Below are 15,776 nucleotides of genomic sequence, written 5' to 3'. Positions count from 1 at the left end.
AACAAATAAATATTAAAAAAAAAAGATTCTATCAAGAACTTGCTGATGAGTCTGTCAAATGTCTGGACAAGCTGTAGAACGATAAACTGAAAACTGTGTTGTTCACAGCACTTGACTATTTCATCATCACCATGAGGTTGGCTCACATTTCCATGTAACTGAAAACTGCTTCACTGTACTACAGATGAGGAAAAAACATAAAATGCTTTGAATGCTTTTAGCGGCAAAACTGTTTTATTGATACAATTTTGTCTCAAAAGACTTCTTCAGAAAACAATACAAATCATCAACACACTCATTTATATACCACCAATTAAGCAATTAAAACACTTCATTAAGCACTTCATTTAAAACCAATCACAGTATATTTCAGTGTCAACAAATGTCCCATAAAAATAATAATAATAAAAGTAGCATTTGAACTATTTGCTTTTAACCTCCTTTCAGTTAAAAAGCATTTAATAGTAATTGCTTCATTTAATCCTAGGAATTTATCTGCATTGAGTTTGATCTGCCATCTTGTTTCAATACTTTCAACCTTACTTTTATAACACCTACCCTTCATGTCCAAAGAAACCTGTTCTATAACAGAAAACAAAAATTTGTTATAATTCTTACATAATGTGGTATGTTTATGTAAAGTGTTATTATCTTTACTTTTTATACTGTATAAATGTTCTTTTATACGCTTTTCCAAACTTCGAGTGGTCATTCCAATATAAAAGGCAGAACACCCTGAACATTTTCCAACATAAACCACCTCTACACTTTTACAGGTATCCCTCTCCTTAATATTGTTAATTTCATCTAAATGATCAAATGTTATATAAGGACTGACATAAATCTACAAACTTTGCACATACCACATGTGTGCATCCCTTTATCTTTCATGGTATTCATTGTACTGGGTGGTGGTGGTGTGGGGGGATAAAATGCAAGGGATGTCTGGTTGGTCTTTGTCTTTCAAAAATGAACGTTTTACTATTACATTCCACCAAAGCAAGCTTCACAGTAGTTATGGTGCTGTTAAAAATGAATGGTAGAGTAGCTGCCTGACTTTTTGAGTGACCTTGTTCAAACTTTTTTTTTTTCGTCTGAGAAGTTAATAAAGGTCATCAGCTAACTTGTGTGTTTTTCTTAACAGTACATGTGGGTGGAAAAACATCTTGGATCCCAGTTCATAGAAAGGCTTATTCTCACAAAAGACAAGACCGTGATAACAGCTGATTTGCTTATTGACGATAAAGATAATATTGAAGGTTAGTATTACTTAAATATTGCACGTATTGATGGAGACCATTGAGGTGATAGCGCAATGATACCCTGCTGTCTCCCTGAAGAGTGAATATTTTACAGCAAGTCATTTGCTGTAGTGCTGCGACTTGTTTAAAGATCAAGTAATACTGTATATGGTTAAAGGACTTGACTAGTGGGAGAGAGTGGGCTGTATTTATGGATTGTGACACTTTAAATATTAACAGTTTCAACATAAGCAGCACTTCTATGGACAGTATCCACCTGCTGCTTCAGAGTAATGAATCTCACAGTCAGCAGTGTGATCATATTCCATCTTTTCTAGATGCTATCCAGAGTAAACATTTTTAATCAGTCCTGAACAGTAGAGGCAGACCCCACCTTGCTTGGAAGTGTGCAGCTGTAAAAGGTATTTTAGATGCTTTCTTGTAAAGTGTTGCCTGAAGGAACCACATAATCTCTGTCAGATGTTGTAGTACTACTGTGAAGGTAGATTGCTGCTGCTACTTCCCCACCCTTAGGAGAAGTTCACCTCAGAAGCCACTTCTCTTAAGGAAGACTCGTGTAAAGGCAGTAATTTGGTTACTTTCCAAACCCAAGAAGTAGTGGAACTGTTTCAACAATGCCATGCTAATTCTTTAGGCAGAGTAATGCTAGCATAGGTATTTTCACCTTCTTTTCATTCCCTGTAGTGTACCATCTTAGGAACCAGTTCCCCCTGTCTTGAAATCCACAGCCTGCAAAACTGTACAGCTGTGGGTACAGTCCAGCAGTGAAGAATGATGTGTGGTAGAAATAGCTTAATTTGTAGCTACAATGTTTTGCCGACAAAATATAGAAGCAGTTGTAATAGCTATAAGCAGCATAACATATTTTCTAGCAATCTTGAAACCGTGAATTCACCCCACCCCATTAGTATTGGATCTGTTGCACAGTTCCCAACTTCCATCCTTATTCTGTAGGCACACATTCACTTCCACTTAACTGCTTTTCCTTCTACTGTCATGTCTGTCTTTCTGAACTGCTCTTTCAACATTGCTAACATTCAACTTGCACATGAACTTGCAATTCTGATTCCCCTGAAAAAATGTGAGTGTTCTTCTGCCATATGAGCTCTTGATCTGGAATCAAACAGTTGCCTGTTATTATATCTTTTCCAAATCTCAGTACCTGCATTTTCAGGAATATTTTTAATACTTTTTAAAAATCATTTTGTCTTCATCCTGACTTGCTTTTGTACTAAGTCAGTATGACTTAGAGTGCCCTTAAAGGATTCTGAATCATCATCTTCTTTCGGCTGTTCCCATTAGGGGTCGCCACAGCGGATCACCTGTTTCCATTTCTTCCTGTCTTCTGATCTTGCTCTGTCACACCAACCACCTGCATGTCCTCTCTCACCACATCCATAACCCTTATCTTAGGCCTTCCTCTTTTCCTGTTACCTGGTAGCTTCATCCTTAGCATCTTTTTCCCAATATATACTCAGCATCCCTCCTCAGCACATGTCCAAACCAGCGTAATCTTGCTTCTCTGGCTTTTTCTCCAAACCTTCCAACCTGGGTTGACCCTCTAATATACTTATTCCTAATCCTGTCCACCCTTGTCACACCCAGTGCAAATCTTAACATCTTTAACTCTGCCACATCCAACTCAAACTCCTGCCTTTTTGTCAATGCCACTGTCTCCAACCCATATAACATAGCTGGTCTCACTACCCTCTTGTAGACCTTCCCTTTCACTCTTACAGGTACTCGTCTGTCACAAATCACTCCTGACACTTTTCTCCACCCACTCCATCCTGCCTGTACTCTCTTCTTCACCTCTCTTCCACACTCACCATTACTCTGAACTATTGACCCCAAGTATTTAAACTCATCCACCCACACCACCTCTACTCCTTGCATCCTCACCATTCCTCTGTCCTCCCTCTCATTCACACACATATATTCTGTCTTAGTCCTGCTGACCTTCATTCCTCTTCTCTCTAGAGCATATCTCCATCTCTCCGGTGTCTCCTCCACCTGTTCCCTACTCTCACTACAGATCACAATGTCATTTGCAAACATCATAGTCCACGGGGACTCCTGTCTGATCTCGTCTATCAACCTGTCCATCACCATTGCAAATAAGAAAGGGCTCAGAGCTGATCCTTGATGTAACCCCACCTCCACCTTAAACGCATCCATCACTCCCACCCAGACCTCACCGCTGTCACACTACCCTCGTACATATCCTGTACCACTCTTACATACTTCTCTGACACTCCTGACTTCCTCATACAATACCACAACTCCTCTCTAGGCACCCTGTCATATGCTTTCTCTAAGTCTACAAAAACACAATGCAACTCCTTCTGACATTCTCTGTACTTCTCCATCAACACTCTCAGAGCAAACATCGCATCTGTAGTGCTCTTTCCCGGCATGAAACCATACTGCTGATCACTAATCATCATATCCCTTCTTAACCTAGCTTCCACTACTCTTTCCCATAACTTCATGCTGTGACTGATCAATTTAATCCCTCTGTAGTTCCTACAGCTATGCACATCACCCTTATTCTTACAAATCGGTACCAAAACACTTTTTCTCCATTCCTCAGGCATCCTCTCACTTTACAAGATTTCATTAAACAATCTGGTTAAAAACTCCACTGCCATTTCACTTAAACACCTCCTTGCTTCCACAGGTATGTCATCTCGGCCAACAGCCTTTCCATTCTTCATTCTCTTCATAGCTATCCTTACTTCCTCCTTGCTAATCCATTGTACTTCATGATTCACTATCCCTACATCATCCAACCTTCTCTCCCTCTCATTCTCTTCATTCATCAACCCCTCAAAGTACTCTTTCCATCTCCTCAACACACTCTCCTCACTTGTGAGTATGTTTCCCTCATTATCCTTTATCACCTTTACCTGCTGCACATCTTTCCTAGCTCGGTCCCTCTGTCTAGCCAATCTGTACAGGTCCTTTTCTCCCTCCTTAGTGTCCAACCTTTCATACAACTCTTCATACGCCTTATCCTTAGCCTTTACCACTTCTCTCTTTGCCATGCACCTCATCTCCTTATACTCCTGTCTACTTTCTTCATCTCTCTGACAATCCCACTTCTTCTTTGCCAACCTCTTTGTCTGTATACTCTCCTGTACTTCCTCATTCCACCACCATGTCTCCTTGTCATCCTTCATCTGTTCAGATGTGATACCAAGCACCTTTCTAGCCGTCTCCCTTACTAGCTCTGCTGTAGTTACCCAGCTATTTGGTAACTTTTCACTGCCACCCAGTGCCTGTCTTAACTCATCTCTGAACTCCACCTCACAATTACCCTTTTTCAATTTCCACTATTTGATCCTTGGTGGTGCCCTCACACTCCTCCTCCTCTTCTTGATCACCAACGTCATCCTACAAACCACTATCCTATGCTGCCTAACTACACTTTCTCCGGTCACCACTTTACAGTCTCCAATGTCCTTCATACTGGCCCTCCTACATAAGATATAATCCACCTGTATGCATCTTCCTCCACTCTTGTATATCACCCTGTGCTCCTCCCTCTTGTTAAAATATGTATTCACCACAGCCTTGTCCATCCTTTTCGCAAAATCCACTACCATCTGACCTTCTGCATTCCTTTGTTTAACATCATACCTGCACATCACTTCCTCATCCCCTCTGTTCCCTTCACCAACATGCCCATTGAAATCTGCTCCATTCACCACTCTCTCACCCTTGGGTACAGTCATCACCACTTCATCCAATTCACTCCAAAATTTTTCTTTCTCATCCATTGCACACCCAGCTTGTGGAGCATATGCACTAATAACATTCATCAGTACACCATCAATTTCCAACTTCATAAACATCACTCTATCTGACACTCTTTTCACCTCCAAAACACTCTTAGCGTACTGTTCCTTCAAAATGACTTCTATGCCATTTCTCCTCCCATCCACACCATGATAAAACAATTTGAACCCACCTCCGATACACCTAGCCTTACTCCCCTTCCATCTGGTCTCTTGCACACACAATATACCAACCTTCCTTTTGTCCATCATATCAGCCAGCTCTCTCCCTATACCAGTCATACTGCCAACATTCAAAGTTCCGACCCTCACTACCACAGTCCTAGCCTTTCTACTCTCTTCCTGCCTTCGGCCATGCCTTCTGCCTCTTCTCCTCCTTCGGCCAACAGTAGCCCAATTTCCACCAGAACCCTGTTGGCTAACAGTACTGGTGGCGGTCGTTGTTAACCCGGGCCTCGACCGATCTGGTATGGAAATATTTACTGGTGTCTGCATGAAATGATTTGGCGAAGTTTTACGCTGGATGCCCTTCCTGACGCAACCCTCCCCATTTATCTGGGCTTGGGACCGGCACAAAGAAATGCACTAGTTTGTGCATCCCCAGTGGCTGGGTTCCTTAAAGGATTCTGAATAATTTATATATAAAAAAAAAAAAAAAAACTTTGCTTGGAAAAGCTGAGTTTATCACTTAGATAAGATTATGTGCTTTTGTTCCACAATGCAACCTACAACTTCATCAGAATCAGCAATAAAAAAGAAAAAAATGTATTCCATCGATATTTGGTATACATGAGTTCCACACAAAAGTGAGTTCAATCCCCTTTTAAGACTGATAATAGTGGCAAAGGGTCTAAAACAGAACCAGTTGCTACATTTGTGGACACTAAATTGAAGACATTTTTAGCAATAAACATCACATTTTTATAGATTCCTGCCACCGTCTATAAGAAATGGGGAAGGGTCTCTGGCCTTTCTAATCCCATGCTTCTGTATGTTGAGATAAGGGTGAAGTCCCACTCACAGTAGCCTTGTTTTGAGAATCCTGTGATTCTGACAGTTTGTGCATCTATGCACAGCTGACTGTTATGTGACAGCCAGCTTGTGGTCACAAGCAAACACAGTTTGTGCCAGCTTTGCTGAAGCCCTTGGACATTACATTGAATCTTTTGAGATCTGCCTGGTTTTTGCTACCTGCCAGCACTGTCCTAGTGTTTATTGGCTTTCTTCACTGAAAAGAAGTTCCTTTCTTTTCTGCACCAAAAGAAAAAGTGCATGTAGCACCATGAGCAGTACTGCAGCTGAAGGAGAACCATCATATTACTGCAGGGATATCAGGATTTCACTTTCACCCTTGCTGACATCTTGCAAGCAAGTAGGATATTAGGAACATACAGAACATCTCCTAACCTCCACTGTTTGTTAGTCATAATCTCTGACTCTTGCCTTCCTCTTAGTAGTTTTGAATGCTGGGACTTGAGAGGAACAAATGTGTCAGCAGAGGATTTGCACTTGTGGTCAGGCGTGGGGGGCAGGCAAAAAAATAAAAATAAAATTATATTTAAAAAAAAAATAATAAAAAATAAAGATCAAGGCTTATCTTCACCCCCCCCCCCTTCCGGTGACTGCGAAGGTTGTGGTTTCACGCTTTTACATTCCTGGAGACAAAGGAAACCCTTCCACTGCAAGCTAAATTTGTGTCCTCCTCTGGGCCAAACTACTGTTGTATTTCTTCTGATTCCAACAGCTTTATAGACTGGGGTTTCATTGGTGACTATAGCCTCCAGGAAATCTTCCACCCAAAAGACATGCACTGCCAAATGAAAGAGATTCTCCATTTGAGTGTAAAACTTCCCTGTTCCTCAATAGTCATTCAGTATACGGGTAATGTTTACGTATTGATTTCTATTACTCCATAATCATGACACATATGTCAACTGTCAGCTGCTTCTGCCCATCTTGACCTTGTTGAGAGAAGAACTGTAGCCAGAAACTGGCTGGTCAAGCAGTTCCACTTTTCCATCGTTTCTGAACTTCCTTTAATGTAATTTGGTAGTCTTCTCCATGCACCGGCTACTCTGTCAGAGAACCTATTATTGTATCCTATGCAATCTTCTACATAGGTTGTCTGATGATTCTGTAGTACTTTTTGTTAACCGCAAACATTCCCAGAAATAGCTGTCTCTAAATGCCCTATATACCTGAATAAGATCTCTTAGATATCTGTAAGAGACACTGTACAAGTTAAGATATTTTAGTCTTTCATAATACCTTAAATTTTCACATCCATGTATGCCCTTGGTATATTTCTGCTGTACTCATTCCAATTTACTCATGCTTGTTTTCTTATAGGGTTTCCATATTGTTATTCCATACTTAAGTTTCGGTCTGATGTAACTAACAAACAAATGACTTCTTGTTTTTGATTTCCTATACTTTTTTATACAACCTATAGTTCTATAACTATCATTAACCAATTGGTTGACATGATTAGAAAAACTCATAGCTGAATCTACCTATATACCCAGGTCCTTAAATGAGTCTACAGTTTCAGTCACTGTGTGCTGTGTTAAATATTCACGTTTCAATTTATGTCTCCCAAATCTCATATGCTTAGTTTTTGATATATTTATCAGTATATTACTCTCCTGTGCCCAAATGGTCAATTTAGTCAAGTTATTTTGCAGACTTTTATCAGTAACACATATAATTAGTTTACCCATTTTCAGGTCATCTGCATATAGACTGTAGAACACCTCAGATGAAAAAAATAGGTCTGAAAGATACAATCTAAACAAGTAAGGACCTAGGACAGAGCCCCGTGGGACACCCTGACTGTAACCAAGGATTTCACCTGTCCAGTTGCTGTATGACACTTGCCATGTCCTATTTTAAGCCAAGCCGCTATCCATATTATCAAGAGTACATCAATACCTAGTTGTAATAATTTATTCATCAGTGTTTTGTGTATGACACTATAAAATGCTGAAGTTAAATCTGTATAAATTACATCACAGCACAATTTTTCATTCATAGCTGTTATTATATTGTTATAGAACATCACATTACAGGTGGTAATAAATCAGTTTTCAACATATGCATGTTGATATATGATTTCAAGTCCCAACCTATCCAGTTCTGAAAATAACTTATCTAATATTACCTTCTGCAGATTTGAACTTTTAGAAAACCACCAGTAGACTGTATTAATAAAAGGCAGTATAGATTTGGGAAATAATAATAGAAGTATTGTCTTCATATATGCCAGAAATTAAAAGAACGGATTTTCAAAATACAACTGTTCATACAATTTACCCAGCTGATAAACAAACTGAAGAGTACACGTATTTCTCAATAAAGATAATTAAAACATTGTAATGTCTTATTACTTCTAACACAAACATGTTTTGGTTGTTCATTATAAGTTCATAAGTTGCCAAAAAAAAAAACCTCTAGTTTTAAAATCTTAATACCTGAAAATTTTTGATTGCTTCAGTTATCAGCTCAGGATTTCCAAGATACAAATGAGATAATAGAAATTTTTACTTTCCTTTATTAACTAAGCTGCTACTCGTACGCTTGATAAAAGATCCTGTTGTTTCCCCTAAAAGCGTATTTGAGCCTTATGACTTTCCTTCTTGTTGTATTTTTACAGAAAACATTATTATTGTAGTGCTTAAAATTATTATGTAAAAGACACACCCCAGGATTCATGAAGCTTGCTCAGACGCAGGTGTAGCTTAGGCGGTATAATGCCAAATATGGCCGCAGATCGATTCAGGTACGATCCAGTTCCATGTGCACTACCAGCATACGCCAGATCTGCGCAGCTCTCGGCTCATGTATGCTAATCACCCCATGCGCAGTAGTGCAGCATGCAAATGAAGATACATAGCGATTTATGAAGTGGTGCAGGCGTAACGTAAGCATACAGAATTGTAAACCAAAAAAAACAGTTTACATTTTTCCAAGCAGAACATCGGAGCCATGAAAGCGGACCAAACTTACGTATTACAAAGTTAACATATGCCAATGACTAAATATACAGCCAATGGCATAAAAAAACATGCACAACACATAAAAAACAACATTTAATATCATGGCCACACTAATGCAAAGTACAACCGCAGGGCATGTATGTGCAAACGGGAACACAAGGAAAATATATACAGATGTCATAAAATTGCAATGCAACACAAGTCATGATTTTGCCATAATAGTCAATGGTATGCATGCTACACCACAACCAAGGTGTAAGGGTTGCTAAGGGTCTGTGACAGTGTTTGGCGTGGTAAAGCTGAATTAGTAGTCAGTGCCATGCAAATGAGGCAAGTAATACTGAATCGCAAACGTCCCGCCGGCCTAAGGATGTACCATACGGTGCAGCGGTACAACACCGAGGAGTGGCCTGGAGGTATACATGACATCAGCAGTGGGGTGTGCCACCGTAGCTGTATGCACATTGGAGCATTGCTAATCCGGGTTTCCCATTGCTAAGCAAAGCCGCAGGATAGGGGTGTGGATGTAGCCATAGCTTTGCTTAGCTGAAAGCACACATGGTGACCGAAAGCATATGTGTACGTGGATGACAACGAGATCGAAACCCGGTAAACGGCTGCACGCGGCGCACACCACAGCTGAAACAGGAAGATTACAGGAAGACAGTAAGGAAATGCTGCAGTAGGGTAACTGGAGTACAACTGAGTAATTAACACCTATTAACTCACAATGGGCCATTGATGGTAGCTAACAAGGCTGCTATTAGCAACCTGCAGAACAGGATAGGGGAGGTGCCGGATTGCAAAGAAAAGAGAACTGTCACCGTAGAGCAAAGCAAACCTGCAGTAGATCGGCTATAGAACACATTTCGCAACACAATCCTGGGTTGGGAAAGTACAAAACAAGAAAGCAGGCTGCTAGATGCATGCCTGACAATGGGAGGGGAATCGTTATGAAAAGTGAAGGCAAGGGCAAGAAGTGATCCACAGCAGCTAAATGTAATTCAACACCAAAGGCACCACAATAGCCGTACCTGCGGTAATACACATAAGTAAGATACCCTGCAGCTCTGATTGTACATACACACCCTATGACCTCATCAGTTTCCAAAGCACAATAGTATAAAGTGTGAAGGCACCTCACACACACTCGTGTATTCCCAAACACTGCACCGTCGGTGTAAACAGACGGGGAACTTTTACAGTGTACTTGTTGGGAGCTGCCATAGCTGTGATTCATCACCATGTGTTGGAGACTGAAAGTGGTATGCAGGATGATGCTGTCAACCACCTCAGGCCCCGGAGGAGGAGAAGAGTGTTCAGACCAAGGGTAGCCTACCAGGGGCTAGATGATATGGAGATAGTAGAGTGTTATAGGGTGGACAGGGACATCATACAGCAAATAGTTGAGCTGTGCCGGCCACGCCTCTGAGCCAGAAACAACAGAGGTGAACCCATCCCAGTGGACACGAAGGTATGTGTAAGGATTTTAACATAGCAAGACACTTTGTAAAAAGCAACGGAGATTATGCTTTCTCCATTGCTTTTGCCCACAGCTCTGATGTACTGCGTAAGCATACGCATGTGCAGTACATCAGAACTGCCGCAGAATAACAGACAGCTGCGGAAGGGCAGCAAGGAGGCATTATACAATGCCATTATTTAAGAAAAATAATTATTTTTCTTCTTAAATAATGTCATTGTATAGTAGCAATAACCCACTTCTGGGTGTGGGTAATGCTGGATTTACCCACGGTTGTCTTTGTTTGGCCACTCGGGCTTCGCCCTCATGAACAAACCACACCAACTGTGGGTAAATTCACCATTACCCACACCCAGGCGTGGGTTATTGCTATAATACACTATTACAAATATGTGCTATGGACATGAGCTAAAGATAGGGTTACCACCTGTCCCACCTTGCGAGGGGCAGTCCCTCTGTGTGCGGTAGTGTCCTGACCAAAATGAGTACAAATACTAATGTCCTACAATCTCGAGACATTCTGTATGTTCCATAGTTAATGTAATGGTTGCATAAAATAGTCATCTGTATCTAAAATACCTACATGTAACAAGAAACAAGATAAACAAGTAAACTGCTACAAGAATATAAGCTTTTATATAGGCATATATGTAAAGTTCTATACTTTGTACTGACCGTGGGTATGTGTCAGCCTCTAAAATCCGATGTGTGTCCTGCAAATGTCCCACCATGACCATTTGAAAAGGTGGCAACCCAAGCCAAAAAGGTTCAGTCACCAACACAACTCCAATGAGTGCAAATATCTGTGACAGAAATACATGAGACAGCTTTCATGTAGCAACATTTCATTACATACCGATGTATTTCCGAAGGGATTGAAGGACCAACATCACCTGCATGCTATATAGGAACCAATTAACAATGGCTTAATGAATAAGCCTGCAATAACCATAGTATCAGTCTACTAAATGATAGGTCTTCAATTAGGGAAGGAGCCCTCACACACATATGGAATATGTATAAATGCAGTTCCTACACACCTTCATCTGCTACATACACCCACCTACATCTCCCCCACACCCAAAACAATTGCAATACAGACTGTAATAACATCACAAACATCCACTCACTCTATGACATCTGCAGAAGCCTTAACATACCTTGTGAGAGACACACTATAATGGCCCTATGTGAAATTGTTGCTCTTGTACAGTGGAACAGACGTTGTTACAGGGTTTGTTTGCAATAATCCAGTATCAGACGGCTGATATAACAGCTACACTCACATGTAGCACTACATCCTCTAGCCATTACACACAATCCACGGGGGCCATGAAGTTAAAATATCTCTGTGTCTCTCCATATAGCTGTTGCAATTCATCACAAACAACACATCCAGGCCGTCTTCCTCGAAGGTAGGGCAAAGGGACAATGGCCAAGTGGAGTATTCAATTATACCCCATTGTTGCCATGTAATTGGCTAATGGAGTAGCTGCACAGCTGATGTGCATGTAATCATCTACTCCTGAACACCAACTGGTGGCAGGATACCACATGTTACTGGTATCTACATATAAAAGAATGGCTTGTCATACATTCAAACCGTATGTACATACGAGAAAATCGTTAAAACAGAAAAGGAATAGGACTGATATTATCGTCAACTCGGACTACTAAGAAGGTATGTAGAACACTCAGTATGTTAGTGTTGTATGTAGTGCCTGTTCTGTATTAATGAAAGTGTACGCAATGCATATAGTGGGAAAAGGTATTATGTAGTGATGTATTGTTGAGCATAGTAACGCTCGTAGAAATTGTGTGTACTGCTGTGGGCCACAAGTAAACACCTCATACACCACAAGGGATGCTGCATAAGGACTTTAAACACAACAATTCCACTCCAGCCGCTATCAGTGGCAGGGTTTGTCCAACAAGTACGTGCCATAGCAGGGGATAGTATAGGTTGATATACTGTAACAGTAGGCATATGTATGGGCGTATAACTAAGAATAACATGTCTAAGGTGGTCCTGCTGTGCAATTATGATTTGCATTGTGGGATATTGTTGCAAAAATGTGAAATGTACAGTATTGTAGGTAGATATGTCTAACATTTTACATAGCATTACTGTTTTATTATGCAAACATCAGGTATGTCTATTGGCATGTACAATACTCAGTAACAGGATACATATGACTTGTAGTCACCAGACAGTGCATCAGCATGATAGCTAATTGAAATGGAAGAGCTTGTCGATTATCCATGCACAACAGACATGTAATAGCTTCATAGGTTCATAGTTAGGTACTATGCTGTCTGGCCAAGTCCATTCGTAAGCCTAACTACAGTGTTTTCACTTGTGGCACCTCCCTAGCTTAGTGTCCAGTGCCTGTGAACAGCAGAGCCATTTGTTTCCTGCACCTCTGTACAGCAGAGCCACTGCAGTGATCCCTGGTGTACATGTCTGTCTCCCATCCACCCATCGAGGTATCTCTTGAAGAGTGCTAGTGAGGGTCCCTGTCTGATGTACATAGGAATCATGTTCCAAAGCATGGTGAGTGTCCGAGTCAGGAAAGTATCCATCCAGCATGTCCTAGTCATCGTTGCGTTTAGGTACATATCCCAGACATGTGGCTCTCAGTGGTTTTGCTTATGTGGAGCATATCCATCAATATTGTTTTGGACATGGGCCTTGTATGTTCAGCAGAGATCACCTCTGAGTATGCGGTATGCAAATGAGTACAATTGGGGTTTCTGTAGTTGGGCTGCATACGTCATCCTTCGGAGGTCAGTAATCCTCTTGGTGTGGTAATGTTGTGGTATTTAAAGCCTTTGCTGTGGTCTCGTAAGGTACATCCCAAATGGGGTGTTATACCCTTTAATGTGTTTCATAAGTCATGAGTAGAGAGGTACAATGGCTGCCTTTGTTCTGGCTATAAACCCATTAGAGATTAGGGTGGCCACATAGGATATCCACACCACCTTGGCAATATGGCTATCAAAGGAGTGGATGCTATCTACTTGGGTTCTAAGATCCCTTATTATGTCTTATGTATGTAGGGGTCTACCATCTATGTGATAGTCCGCAGGTGATTGGTGTAATCCAAAGGGGATGTCTATGCACCTTGTGGCATGCAGCTTGAGGCCATGTTATTGACACCAGGTATCTGTCCTAGTGACACCCTTATGGAGGGTGTCTGTATCAGCTGGTGAATCAGTCATGGCCCCTAGTTTGCAGTCGTCTGCAAACCTATTCAAGGTAAGTCCTTCTATGCTAGCCTGTACCTCAGAGAAGCATATACCGAACATGAGGGGCCCTATGACCAAGGACTGGGGGACGCCACGTAACTGATTTACAGTAGGAACTAGGGTATGCTACCCTCACTGTGTGGGTTCTGTCCATGAGCCGCTTTGCATAACATCTTATGACATAGGGGTTGATGTGCAGGTGGATGTGTATGTTGACAATACCAGAATGGGGAATGGTGTTGAAAGCCTTTGAGAGGACAAGGTAGGCTGTGTGGACCTCCTTACCCTCATCTACTGCCTTGGTAACTGTCTCAAAGGACTCCACCAGGTTTATTTGGCATGGTCTGGCCCTAACAAATCCAAAGTGGGTGGGATCAAAGGTTTGGAGGCCACCAATGTCTCTGTGAATGAGATCCATGATGATGTGCTCCATAGCCTTGCAGAACAGTCTAGTCAGGCGTATAGGGCAATAGTTCCCCTGGTCCATTGTGGTGCCACCTTTGTGGAGTGTGATAACTGTTGCTGTGTGCCATTCAGGGGCCACAATGCCTGATGCAAGGCTATTAGTGAATTTGGTGCCCAAGTGGGTAGCCATTTCATTCTGAAGTTCGTGGAAATCGCAGCCTGGGATGTTGTATGGTCACATGGATTCTGTGTTCCTGGCTTTAGAGAGTGTAGCTTTGAACTGCGTAGTTGTGATCGCAGGGACCCTACATTGTTCCTGTATAGATTTGGGTCCTTTAGGGTGTGAGAGGGGTGTAAAGTTAGCACTGAACCTATCTGCCAGGATGTTGCCAATATCAGTCGGTTTTGTAATGTTCATGCCTAACTGCTGTATGTCAGAGCAGATGTGGGTATCGCTATCGAGAGTAGTGACATACCTCTAGAACGCTTTGTGGTAGTCCCTGGAATGAGTCGCAGTAATGTTTACGTAGCTAGCTTTGGAAGATGTGATAAGGGATCTCTGATTCCTACTGAGGCTGACCAGGAAACTCCCCCACTCATGGGATTGTACTCTACTTTGCAACAGTCTTCTCCTTCTGTTGTACATGATGTCCATGGCAGTAGACCACCAGAGTGGCGTCCGTTTTCTGGTGGGTACCATCATGGCTCTGTTTGAGATAGCATGATCCATGCAGTCGTGTAAGTGCTAATTAAGTGCAGTTGTGTATGATTCAACGGTTGTAACTGTATTGTCCATCTGTACAGGTGTCATGACATTTACTACTGCTGTCATAAGAAGCCTGAAGTTGGCTTTGTAGAAATATTGTACTGTGTTTTCCGTAAAGGGTGTGGTGCCGGGATGTGGATAACAAGGGTGATTAGAGTATGTTCGGATCTGACCAACCAGGAGATAACCCCAGGTGTGGAACACCAGTCACACATGTTGGTAATGTCCAGGTCTAGGATATTGTTGGCCCTGGTGGTGGTGTGGATAAGTTGATCCAGCGGATTGAAGGTTATGAATCCCAGAAAGCATTGGCCTAATGTGTCCGTACATGAGTAGGTATCCCAGTTAATCGTGGGGTAGTGTCAGTCGCACATCAGTAGTTTCTGTTTGAATCCTACTTTCCAGTACACCAAGAAGTGAGGACTGTTAACCGTGGGGTATGGTGTGGAATCTGTAGCAAGCTACAACTTATATAACAGTTATGGCCAGAGTTAGTTGCACTTGGATTACCTCTGATGCATTTTGCTAAGCAACCAGCCTGGAGGTGTGTGTATATCCTTGGGAAATATGGACACACCTCCGCCGTGGGTGTTCCGGTCCTGGTTACATGACTGAAAGGTGTGGTCTGAGTAATAGCCTGTTAGTGCAGGGGTGCTCTCAGGAGCCTAGAAGCAGGTCCCAGTCACTGCAGAGATATCGAAGTGGTCCATTACAAGGAGTGGCTCAGGTGAGCGTGCTTACATGTTCTGAACAAGTGCTGAGCATGAATAAGCAATACAGATAGGGTGTTGGATAACATAAACACACTGCCCCCCC

The 15,776-nt window shown here is 41.8% G+C and overlaps 1 protein-coding gene across 1 annotated transcript in view; it reads left to right on the top strand.

Moving 5' to 3' along the window:
• Window positions 1-15,776, top strand: part of NT5C (5', 3'-nucleotidase, cytosolic) — a 166,361-nt gene that overhangs the window by 69,787 nt on the left and 80,798 nt on the right. The window contains exon 4 of the mRNA XM_044068813.1: window positions 1,145-1,259. Within this exon, the coding sequence (XP_043924748.1) occupies window positions 1,145-1,259 (115 nt within the window). The remainder of the gene's footprint in view (window positions 1-1,144; window positions 1,260-15,776) is intronic.

This window comes from Protopterus annectens, chromosome 4.part0, assembly GCF_019279795.1.
Source record: "Protopterus annectens isolate FY-2018-M chromosome 4.part0, PAN1.0, whole genome shotgun sequence".
In the NCBI taxonomy this organism is placed as follows: Eukaryota; Metazoa; Chordata; order Ceratodontiformes; family Protopteridae; genus Protopterus; species Protopterus annectens.
The sequence above is the reverse complement of the archived record's forward strand: the minus strand, read 5'-3'. Positions and strand labels throughout refer to the sequence as shown.